Source organism: Malus sylvestris, chromosome 9, assembly GCF_916048215.2.
Source record: "Malus sylvestris chromosome 9, drMalSylv7.2, whole genome shotgun sequence".
Taxonomy (NCBI): domain Eukaryota; kingdom Viridiplantae; phylum Streptophyta; class Magnoliopsida; order Rosales; family Rosaceae; genus Malus; species Malus sylvestris.
Genome location: NC_062268.1, coordinates 20,576,211 through 20,589,064, shown reverse-complemented (window position 1 = coordinate 20,589,064; position 12,854 = coordinate 20,576,211). Strand labels below are relative to the sequence as shown.

Here is a 12,854-nt window from a genome sequence, read left to right as displayed (position 1 = left end):
ATACATTCCGTCTACATTTCTCCCAACATCCTTACACCACTCTTCTTCGTCGCTCCTTTCAACCATATTTCCCTCATATCTCAAGCACAAAAAAATACAAACTAAAAACCAAATGGTTATCAAATGGGCCTTACAACTTTCTGATGCGGATTAATTAGAGAAACCATGACAATTCTAGAGATATGGAGTATGATAGCAGAGTTAGATATACAAGCAACAGCCAGGAGAAAGTGAAGAGACATCTTTCAACCCTACACTTTCTTATAAACTAACCGAATTTCTGTTTGATTAATCTCATTAAGAAAATTCTTGACCTTGCAACTCGTGATTTTAGGTAAATTAGAAAGCATGCCTAAGATCAACATAAACAAACAGGGAAAGAAAAATTGCTATCGGGTTCAAGCATTCTGTATCAGAATCCTAATTTATTAATCCTATAATAGTCTGACCGCACGAAAGAATTACCAAAAAAGGGTAACAAAATAAGAATATTGCAACCAGAATTGACAAGGCGTATCATGTTTATAGAAAATAAAATAGAAGGAACAATGATCTCAAGAAACATGGTAAGCGTTACTCTACTCAAAACCACCTAAATTGTACATTTAAGATTTCCGAACACAATGCATACCTAGTCTCATGTGCTTAGACCTCCCCATCATTTAAAGCACCGTGTCGAACTTTACACTTGTTCCCTGTAACAGCCACCGTCAGAGACAAAAGCATCCACACATTATGGTAGTTTCTCTCCTCATCACAGATCGAATTTGGTATTCATTATCTTTATCCAGAAGCTCCTCAGCAACGAAAGAATAGCTGTAATAATCCCACGTGAATGTTTGTTCTTGCCTGTAGAGTTTCTCGTCAGTCAAACATCTGCATGGAGATAGTTCCATATTAATTTTGTAGATACAACGATTTGAGAAGAAAGAAGAAAAGGCCATCATGCAATTGCTTGACCAAATCTTATTTCTGCATCTAAAAAGCTATGACCAATCAAAACATTATCCAGAATACGGATTAATGCAAGCAATGGAATTTTTTTAGAATGTAAAGCAACCCACCAGCAGGCCCAACCTTCGGCAAACATAAAAGATCAACCAAAAAGACATACATAAATGGGAAGTCTAAATCGTGATTGCTTAACAACTAAATTTAGAAAGAAAAAAAAAAGGCAGACGATGTATAACTCATTTAATAAGCAGGAACGCAACCCATAAGTATTATCATATTCTTTTCATCTAGGAAATAACAGAAAGATTCTTTTTGTGGAAAGAACAGCAAATGGTTAAAAACAAAATGAAAATAACAGAAAATGGAAAAGAAGTGCAAGTTCTTGATGCATACAATAAAAAATAGCAGAAATAGCACAAAGACACCACTTACTTGAACATAAAATTGGCCCCACAAAAAAAATCAAGGGTTTCTTCATAAAATAGTCCGCTTGCATAAGTCCATTAAGAAACTAACCCTTTTTATAGAAAGGAAGAAAATAAAAATGTTTCAGAATTGAAAGAACGAAGACAGGGAAGATGTGTGAGTCAAGATGTGAGACAAAATCTTGTGTTTCGGTCTCAACCCACATCTCGGCTACATAACCCCCTTGAAATAGCTCATCCAAAATAGGTTCACTTTCTCAATTATGAAAAGTTTCTATTGGGTCTATCTGCAGGGGTTATGTAAAAAAACCCAAATTCTTCCAAATGAAAGTACTCCCAGACAAAAACTATATTCAACAAACAAATGAACATGACAACTTTATGTTGGTATATCTAGCTAGTTAAGGGCGGAAAACCTCTTACTTGCACGATATCGTGTTATCGGAATCTCGCGCAGTTCACGTCTAATGCAGAGATATTCACCTAGCAAAGCCATCAAGGCAACTCCAGTAACATTCACAACCCACCATGTTATTGACGAAGGCCAACCCCCATAAGCGATGCATAGAAAGAGATGTACAATGTATAGGGTGGCTGAAAAATCTAAGCACTTCTTTGCCCTCTCAATCAGAAGAAGCAGATATCCAGCGCTGTAGACAAAAAGATGCACAATTCATAATTCACACAAGATCAATGAGCTCCATCTACAAACAGAAAATAAAATCAATTTGGTATTCTGACAATACTCAATGTAGATGCAGACACTGAACAAGATGGAAACACAACAAAATAAAATTGAACTGCAACTGAAAATAGAAGTAGAATGAGATTCTCACCCTGCAAGAGCACTGAGCAGAAATGAGCCAATGACGCACCACCCGGTGACGGTGGAGACAGTAAGAGTAGCATAGTCAAAGAAATACACAAGGCTCATTCGAGACACGCGAGTGCCAACAAGAATAGACAAGAAGAACCCCAAAGTGAGATAGTATAAACATTGAAGGCACACAATTTGGACAACAATGAGCCAAGGGTCCCATACCAATGTGCCATAGAACATTGTCTACTACAATAATCAAATTCTCACACCAAAAGGCCCTTCAAACTCTCAAACCAGTAAAGACTTCTCCAAAAGCATGAATAACCCACTTCCCAATTGCTCTCAAAAAGCAAACCCAAACCCAAGTCTCCAACTTCAGGAACAATTAGAGCTCCCCATAATCCCAATGCTTAATCAACAAGGCTGAACCCTAAAAATTCAATCTGATTTTACAAAATTCTGGATTCTACACTAACATTCATGTCACTGAACCCCGAGTTGAAACCCATGAACAATAAAAAAATTGGATCTGAATTTAAAAACCTAGAATCTGAGGGATTTTCCCAGTAAAGAAATAACAAAAAAAAATGAACATTTTCTCGAGAAAATTGGGAATTCAAAACCTAATTAGAACTCGTACGAAATTAAACGTGTACGGGAAGATGCAATCTGAAATCGAACAGGAGGCAGAAGAATTGGAAAACCTAGATCGAGAACAACGAAGAACTTGAAGCTGACCGTTGAGAAATCGGCGATGGAAATTGCAGTCTCTAAGGAAAGCCTTTTTTTCTCTTCTTCTGGACTCTGTTGTAATTTTACTGTTTAACGAATAAAGATATTCGTTTGTAAAAGATGCTTGCCAATTCATTCAAAAAATCCTAATTCTTTCTTCTGTTATAAATATGTAAGATAACTTTTACTAATAACAGGAGTGAAGAAGATGTAAAATATCACACTTAAGCTATAGCACAAGAGGATGACAAATAAAAGATGGAGGAATAGATACTGAAGTTTTTCTTTATTATTTGTATATTCTCTATATCCTTTAACTGCAGTCGGAGCGCTCTATTTATAGAGCGGCTCCATACAAACAGGTTCTTATAGTTTGAAATTTACATCGCATGTTTTGAAAAACAATCCTTTTGTTTCCAAAGTCTATTTCAATTTGCAAGGGTATTGACAATGTGTGTGTGGGCATTCATAACTATGTCAATGTTTTCAACACTTCCCCTTGGATGCCCACATATCAACATGAGTTGTCTCGTTAAAACCTTGCTTGGAAAAATCCAGTGGGAAAAAACCATAGCGAAGGAAAAAGAGTACAACTTTTCCTAGATTGTTGATATAGTGTTAAATATGCTTATGTTGCCTCGTTAAGACCTTGATAGGAAAAACCCAGTGGGAAAAATCCTAATCGAAGGAAAAAGAGTACAACATGCATGTATCATGGATGTTCCCCCTGATATATATCTCCCCCTAATTCCGCATTCTCCAAATTTAGCTGTTTGGTAAGTCGACGTAATCCGATACTTTGCACTAACTTCTGAAACGTGCATTTTGGTAGAGATTTGGTGAATAAATCTGCCAGATTTTCATTAGAACGGATTTGTCTGACTTCAATAACTTTAGCCTTCTGAAGCTCATGTGCACTGAAAAACTTTGGAAATATGCGTTTAGTTTTATCGCCCTTAATGAATCCTTCATTCATTTGGGCAACACAGGTTGCATTATCTTCGTGAATGACAGTTGAATTGTCTGTCTTCGAAGTTAGACCACATGAATTCCGGATATGATGAATCATTGATCTTAACCAAGAACATTCACGACTTGCTTCATGTAAAGCAAGTATTTTTGAATGATTTGAAGATGTAGCAACTAGTGTTTGCTTTGTAGAGCGGCATGAGATTGTTGTATCACCATTCTTGAACACATATCCAATTTGTGAGCAGGCTTTATGCAGATTAGAGAGAAAACCAGCATCTGCATATCCAACAAGGACCTGGTCATTTGTGGATTTCTCTGAGTAGAAGAGACCCATGTCTGTTGTCCCACGAAAGTATCGTAATACATCTTTAACACCCTTCAATGACGAATTGTTAGAGCAGAGCTATACCTTGCTAACAAGTTGACTGAAAAAACTATATCTAGTCTAGTACATTATGCTAAATACAATAAAGCACCTATTGCATTCAGATATGGTACTTCTGAACCAAGGACCAGTTCATCATCTTCTTTTGGACGGAATGGATCTTTCTTAATGTCCAGAGAACGAACGACCATTGGCTTACTGAGTGGATAAGCCTTGTCCATACCAAATCACTTCAGGATTTTTTCAATGTAAGCTGATTGATGGACCAAAATTCCACTGGCACAATGCTCGATCTGTAGGCCGAGACAAAATTTCGTTTTTCCAAGGTCTTTCATTTCAAATTCGATTTTTAGATATTCAATAGTTTTATTGAGCTATTCAGGGGTTCCAACTAGGTTCATATCATCGACATATACTGCCACTATAGCAAATCCAGAGTTGGATTTCTTAATGAACACACAAGGGCAAATGACATTGTTGATATACCCTTCTTTGATCAAATACTCACTGAGATGATTATACCACATTTGTCCAGATTGTTTCAGCCCATACAATGATCGCCTTAATTGGATCGATAGCATACCTCGTGATTTGTTAGTTGTTTCAGGCGACTTAAGTCCTTCCGGGACTTTCATATATATGTCAGCATCTAATTCTCCATATAGATATGCGGTGATGACATCCATAAGTCACATGTGAAGTTTTTCTGAAACCACTAAACTTATTAAGTAACAGAACATAATTGCGTCCATTACAGGAGAGTATGTCTCCTCATAATCAATTCCAGGTGTTTGCGAAAAACCTTATGCAACGAGTTATGCTTTATATCTTGCAATCTCATTTTTCTCATTGCGTTTCCTTGTGAATACCCATTTGTAACCCATGGGGTTTACACCAGGCGGGGTTTGGACTACTGATCCAAAAACATTTCGCCTTTCCAAGGAATTTAATTCTGCCTGGATTGCATTTTTCCATGTAGGCAAATCTTGTCTCTGTTTACATTCATCAACAGAGCGAGGCTCAATATCATCGCTTAATATGATTTCAGTGGCTACTGCGAATGCGAACATATCGTCGATGATTATTTCATTCTGATCCCACAATTCATTAGTACATGCATAATATATGGAGATTTCTTTGCTCTCATGTACTACTGTCTCTTCAGGAACATGTGTCTCATCAAGGACATTTTCTTTTTCTGGAAGTCCAGAATCATGAATTGTAGATTTGTCATTCATTCTCTCTTCCTGAATGATTTCATTTGGATTCAGTTGTGCCCTTGTCTTTCTCTTTCGAGGGGCTGAATCTTTTGAACCTGGGGGTCTACCACATTTCAGGCATGCACCAGATGAATCATTTGTTGCCACTTTATTTTGTCAAACAGGGACATCAATTCTTACAGGTGCATTTGCAGTTGGTATATATGATTTTGTCACTTTCATAGCATCATTAAATGCATTTGTCTCATCAAAGTGACAATCAGCAAAACGAGTTGTAAACATATCACATGTCAAGGGTTCCAAATATCTAATGATAGATGGTGAATCAAAACCCACATAAGTTCTCAGTCTACGCTGAGGTCCCATTTTAGTGCGTTGTGGGGGTGTAATAGGTACATAAACAGCACAACCAAAAACTCGTAAATGTGAAATGTTTGGCTGATGCCCAAACACAAGTTGTACTGAGGAGTATTGGTGGTTGGCTATAGGTCTCAATCAAACCAATGATGCAGCATGTAAGATGGCATGTCCCCATACAGAAACTGGCAATTTTGTTTTCATGAGCAGAGTGCGAGCTATTAACTGAAGTCGCTTGATCAATACTTCTACTAGACCATTTTGAGTATGGACATGAGGAACAGGGTGTTCAACATCAATGCCCAATTTCATGCAGTAATCATCAAAGGTTTAAGACGTAAATTCACCAGCATTATCAAGTCGGATTGACTAAATGGGGTAATCTGGGAACTGTGCTCGTAACTTAATTATCTGAGTAAGAAGTCTCGCAAAAGTTACATTTCGAGTAGACAAGGGATAAACATATGACCATCAGGTAGATGCGTCAACCAAAACCATAAAATATCGAAATGGTCCACATAATGGTTGAATAGGCCCACAAATATCACTTTGAATTCTTTGCAGAAATGATGGGGATTCAGCATCAACCTTTAGTTGTGATGATCTAATTACCAACTTCCTTTGAGAACAAGCCTTGCAAGGGTTATCATTTGAGATAGCAATGTGTCTGCTTAATAATGAATGTCCAATAGAGTTGGTAATGATCCTACGCATCATGGTAGATCCTAGATAACCCAGACGGTCATACCAAAACATGTAAACTTTTGAATCAATGAACTTCTAGTTCATGACAGTATGTGATTCAATTGTCTTTATGTATGTATAATACAATCCACTTGACAAACCATGCAACTTCTCCACTTCTGGGTATCATTGGAGGTAATGCATAGATACTCCACATTTTCTGCACTTTTTGTTTCAATGTGGTATCCATTTAAACGTATGTCTTTGAAACTCAACAAATTTCGAGTAGATCAAGTAGTATACAATGCATTTTGTATGGACAATATTGTTCTATTTGGTAACATAATATGGGCTTTCCATGAGCCTTCAATTACATCTGAAGGTCCTGATATTGTTGTTACCCTTACTTTTGTAAGCATCAATCTTGAGAAATACTTTCGATCTCGAAGTATTGTATGCGTAGTTGCGCAGTCTGCAAGACAAATATCTTCGCAATTTCTCATGTTTTGAGAATGACCATAGTTTTTATCCATACTCTCTGAGTAAGGGAATCAGAGTTAGAAGCAAGTTATAACAGGAAATTTACATGCCACTTTTATTGAATCTGAAATGCTAGTTTTAAACTACAAGTTCAGCATAATAAAAGTACATCAAACATAAATGATTCAGTCAGACCGATACACTTTATTCCCCCTTTCCACAATGAAGTCCGAAACATCTAAGTGAGTTGTGTTCAATTGCCCTAATAAGTCGCACACTGGATCAGGTATATCCATTGGTTTGGTTTAGCCTGGTCGAGAAAATTAGTCTCGGCACTCTTCTCCTTAAGGGAGACTTGATATAGATCTACCAGATGTTTTGGGGTACGACAAGTACGCGCCCAATACCCATTGCCACCACACCTATGGCAGGCTCTTTCAGAGTTCCTGGAAGCATTGTTCATGTGAGCTTTGCCTTTGTGGCGATTCACATTTTTAAAACTTAGGCCTGAATTTTGCCTTGGAACCTAGTTGTGAAACTGACCACCATGGTTCTTGCCTTTCATGTTCCATCAACCTCACTTGTGGCCACGTCCTCATTTATGATTATCGCCACCAGAGGATGTGGCGTTCACTTCGAGGGAAGCAGCATTCACTTCTGGGAATGGTGCAGATCCAGTAGGTCGGGACGGATGATTTTTCATCAGGAGCTCATTATTTTGTTCAGCTACCAAGAGCACATATATCAGTTGGTTGTATTCAGTGAAGCCTCGCGCTCTATAATGCTGCTACATGAGCACATTAGAGGCATGAAATGTGCTGAAAGTTTTTTCCAGCAAATATTCCTCAGTAATAGTATTCCTATAGATCTTCATCTGAGATGTAATTCTGAACAATGTAGAATTGTACTCTACCACTGACTTGAAATCTTGGATCTTTAGGTGAGTTCACTCATAGTGAGCCCTTGGAAGAATCACCGTTGTTTGGTGACTGTATCTGTTTCTCAATGCCTTCTAAAGGGCTAACGGATCTTCGACTGTTAAGTACTCGCTCTTTAGTCCCTCATCAAGATGGCGACAAATAAAGATCATAGCCTTCGCCCGATCTTGAGAGGATGAGCTGTTCTCTTCCTTAATGATATCTCCAAGATTCCCTACTTCTAGATGGATCTTGGTATCCAATACCCAGGTAAGGTAATTCTTCCCAATAATGTCCAGGCAGCAAAATCAAGCTTCGCCAAGTTCGCCATTTTCTTTTTTGAAAGAAAATGAGATGTGTAAGAACTTGCAATAATTTCTATTCCTGGAGGAATATAGTTTTAGAACTTCTGGTTCTTACAAATTTTCATTTTGATCTTCAGGCCAAAAAGATAAGCACTCAAAACTTCAGGCTCGAGATTTTCAAGATGAATGAGGAGGGCGATTGTATCGCACCATTCTCATTGAAATAATATAACATAGGATGGATGATTATTCCGCACCACTCCAGTAGTAGGAAAAATTTAAATACGCATAGCAAGGTGGCAATTAAACCACACCACCTAAAATAGCAATGAAATTAAACAGCAGACAAATTTAAATATGCAGGGTAGGGTGGGCGATTATACCACACCACCTAAAATTGCAATAAAATTAGATCTGCAGTCCAAGATAGGCGATGATACCGCACCATCTTGGATTGCAGTAAGATTAAATTTGCAGTTCAAGATGGGCGATTGTACCGCATCATCTTGTATTGCAGTAAAATCAACATATAAATATTGGGTTAGTAATCAAGATCTACACCAAACAAGAAATCAAAGATGTATGTAATTGTTAGGTTGAGAACTAAAAGCAGGCATGGAGCAAACAGTTCGTCGCGAGGGTATATCGCCCAGTTGAGGTAGAGGAAGAAGATGAACAGTAAAATCCTTAGAGGAAACATTTTTTTCTTTCTTTCGTTCGGTGAAAAGAAATGAGAAATAGTTAGGTTTTAGAGACTCGTGTTGATAACATGTTATAAATATGTAAAAGTTAGAGAGATAACATTTACTAATGACAAGAGTGAAGTAGATGTAAAATATCACACTGAAGCTATAGCACAAGAGGATGACAAATAAAAGAGGGAGGAATAAATACTAAAGTTTTTCTTTCTTCTCTGTATATTCTCTATATCCTTAAACTGCAGTCGGAGCGCTCTATTTATAGAGTGGCTCCATACAAACAGGTTCTTACAGTTTGAAATTTACATTGCATGTTTTGAAAAACAATCCTTTTGTTTCCAAAGTCTATTTCAATTTGCAAAGGTATTGACAATGTATGTATGGGCATTCATAACTATGCCAATGTTTTCAACATCTTCTTTTTTTTTTTAATTTTTTGTTCCTAATTCTTTCTTCTTCTTTTTTTTTGTAATTTTTTATTCCTAATTCTTTCAAAAATCCTTTTTGTCATGTTTCCTTTTTGAACTATTTTAGTGTAGAGAATTGTGAAGATTTTCATATTTGTAGTTTGATAACTAGATAACTAATAATATGATTCATACGAGATTTTTCATCTTCTTCGTCCACATCTTCGAAACAATATTTTATGATCTGAACATTTCATTTCTATATTTATAATTTTACATGTACATACATATCTTATTTGAATAATTTTTTGTGAGTTGATCTAAAATTATAGTTTGTGCCTCTTAATTTACTAAACGCCCCCCGGGCCAACACTTTTAGTTGATATATGGTTAGCTTGATTAACTTTACAATTTGACTACTTTGTTTCTTGTTAAGAGAATGGAGTGAGAAATTAAGAAATTAAGAAAAGAATATGTGGATAATATATTTCAAATTTTTAAAATCATTTGTTTTTTGAAGATCAACCTTTGGATTTAGTGTTATACTATATTATTCATCATTTTGTTTGGTTTGGTTTCTTTTATATGTTCACTATTTATTTTGTTGATTGATCACATAATTTTAGTTATGAATTTTCTTTTGATTATGATACTAATACATGTAATATTTATTTGTTTTAGTACATTTTGGTGAGATTATGTAATAATTAATAAGGCAAAGAGCAAAATGACCCGTTTATAATTTCTGCACAAGACTTCCGAAATCTTAAAGACGACCTTGCATAGAACCATAGTAAAAACCTTTCGTAAAATCTCATTGTATGCAACTATTTTCTCAATTAATCGGAAGAAGCTTATCTATATTAGGATACTATTTGTTTGTACCATACTTGACCAATCCCGAAACTACTGAGCACCGATCAACTTTATACCGTCAAGGACACAGAAGAGTTCCCCTCCAACCAGGAGGCCAATCACAGCGTGACACGTGTCGACATCAAAAGCCAATCATAGCGCGACACGTGTTAACATCAGAAGCCAATCACAACACGATATGTGTCAATGTCAGAATGAAACTAGAAACTCTCTTATATAAATAGAGATCATTCTCTCACAATATTTCCTAATGTCATTTGTACTAAATCATTCACTAGTACTCACTAAAGGAGAGCTTGAACCTACGTACTTGTGTAAACCCTTCACAATTAATGAGAACTTCTATACTCCGTAGACGTAGCCAATCTGGGTGAACCACATACATCTTGTGTTTGCTTCCCTGTCCCTATCCATTTACATACTTATTCACACTAGTGACCGGAGCAATCTAATAAAGGTCACAAACTTAACATTTTCTGTTGTACCAAAGTCCTCACTGATTTTGTGCATCAACATTTGGCGCCGTCTGTGGGAAACAACATTTATTCCCACTCTCTTCAGCTTTGCCAAGCTGGTTTCCACCATTCGTACATTATCTTTTGACCAGGCATCCCTCTCCAACATGGGGAGCGAAGGAAGCCACATCACACAGAATGACACCTTTCTTGTACCTAGTGCGAAGCAACGAAAAAAGGAAGGAAATAGGGTTGCTCTTCAAGCTAAAGTCGATGAGCTAGAAGCTTAAAACAACAAGATAGCAATGAAGAATGAGGTCCTCCAGGAGCAGTATAAGAAGCTCTTTGAGACGCTCCATGAAACTAGGCGTACTCAAACACGTGAGCTCGTTGCCTCTGTGGACATCAACCATCATCTGGGTGCCCCCCAACACGGAGGGTCACCTCCCTTCGACATGGGTATCCCTGATGAGGAGTGAGCTAATCATCAAAACATTGATCAACATGAGGCTTCTCTCAACCCAGATGCTTCGACCAAAAGTAAAAGAAGTGGAGGAAGACACCTATTTGCAGAAGGGTTGGAAAGATCGAAAGTCGTTTATCGTGACTGCCAAAACTTTTTAAAGCAACGTTGAGAGAATCCCCTCCACATATGCTTGAAGATTAATGACCCAAGGGTTTCTGAAAGACTCGGTCCCCTCCCACGACCCAGGCCAGCTGCTAATCTAGGGAATGAACGACAGGTCCCAGAGGAACATGAAGGTACGGGGGACTCTGAGGTATTCTGACAGACTCGCTCTAGAAGTCAGTACGGCGAGTCCAAGAAAAAATCACACGCCCTCGCTCAAACTTTCCTACTTCCAAGAGGCGATGAAGACTTACGAAAGAAAATTCCAGTGGTACATGACTTCACTCAGGACCCCTTTGTCCTACAGTTCCTTGAGGAAGTAAACAAGTTGAAGGCCGAATAGGCCAAGATACCTGACTGGAACCAACCCAGGCCTGTGAAGGGAAATTATGAGATTTCATGAGGGATTTCTAGTGACTAGCATGCATATACAATTCAAAATTTATATACGAAAGCAACAGAAGCATGTTATCAAATAATATCAAAGCTCTAGTCATGTAAATCCCCTTCAAGATGCATAGGTTTATGTAAGATGCATCAAAAACAAATTTATTTAAGAACAAAGTTTAGGAGTAGTTTTATACCTCTTGATCTAGATCTTAGACCAAAGATGGACCACCTCCAAGCCCTTTGCTCCTTGAACTCCTTGAGCCTAGCCTCCTTCCTTGCCTCCTCCACTTTGTTTAGTATGAGTGCTCCTAGGTTCTCTTCAAGTCTCCAAAATTGAAAATCTCTAAAGATCCTCACCCACTAGTGTAGTGAGAAGGATGAAGGAATAACCAAAGGGGTGAAAAGATGATTAGCTAAAATCCCCCTATGGTGGCCGGCCCTTTGAGTGTTAGAGAGATATTTTTCTTTTTCTCTTTTGTTCTTTTGACACTTCAAAAAACCCTAATGAAACATTTGCTATAAAGTTCATTTTATAGCAAAAAAGAAACAAGTCAACATTTGACCTTTCTCTCCCTCCTTTGGCCCGCCCCCTTTGTGTTGTTTGGGCTTTGGGCTTTTATTTATTTCAAGTCATCCAATGCTTGAATAAAAGCCCAATGGGTTTAGGCCCAATGGGCCCAATTAAACCCGAACGTTTCTTTAAGCCCAACACGATCTTATATCGCTTTTATGATTTCTTTAGACTTTCTAATTAATCACAACACTTAATTAATCCAATTAATTATTTCCATCATCCATTAGTTACTCACTACAAGAGTGTATTGGTGAACAATCGTTTTAGGTTCTAATTAGCAAGGCAGTGAGGTGATTGGCACCAATCCAATTGATTATGTTTAATCCAATCACCTAGTGAATTAAAACTTACTTTTAATTCACCTTCTTCTTTGACGATTACATTTAATCATCTAGAAGAACTCACAAGCCATGAGTGACATCTAACCATATTTCATGGCTACCCAAGCTAATGTAGAAGTTGTTCGGAGAACCTATTCAATTGGAATTACAATGCAATTCGATCATTCTCTAAAACAATACTCTTAATCACATCACTAGCGTATGGATATATTATGTCAAACCCCTAATGTGATT

At 37.4% G+C, this 12,854-nt stretch overlaps 1 protein-coding gene across 2 annotated transcripts; it reads right to left on the bottom strand.

Annotated features, from left to right (window-relative positions):
• Positions 1–461: 461 nt before the first annotated feature.
• On the bottom strand, positions 462–3,035 carry LOC126634060 (uncharacterized). Of its 2 annotated transcripts, none has more exons than XM_050304549.1 (3): positions 2,216–3,035; positions 1,803–2,029; positions 462–849 (listed from the first exon to the last, which is right to left on the bottom strand). In XM_050304549.1, exons 1-3 carry the CDS (start codon positions 2,437–2,439, stop codon positions 755–757), a joined length of 546 nt encoding a protein of 181 aa, XP_050160506.1. In that variant the 5' UTR covers positions 2,440–3,035; the 3' UTR covers positions 462–754. The 2 variants fall into 2 exon arrangements, with proteins under 2 accessions (XP_050160506.1, XP_050160507.1); XM_050304550.1 differs by having other exon boundaries at positions 462–876; positions 2,216–3,031.
• Between the last annotated feature and the right edge of the window lie 9,819 nt (positions 3,036–12,854).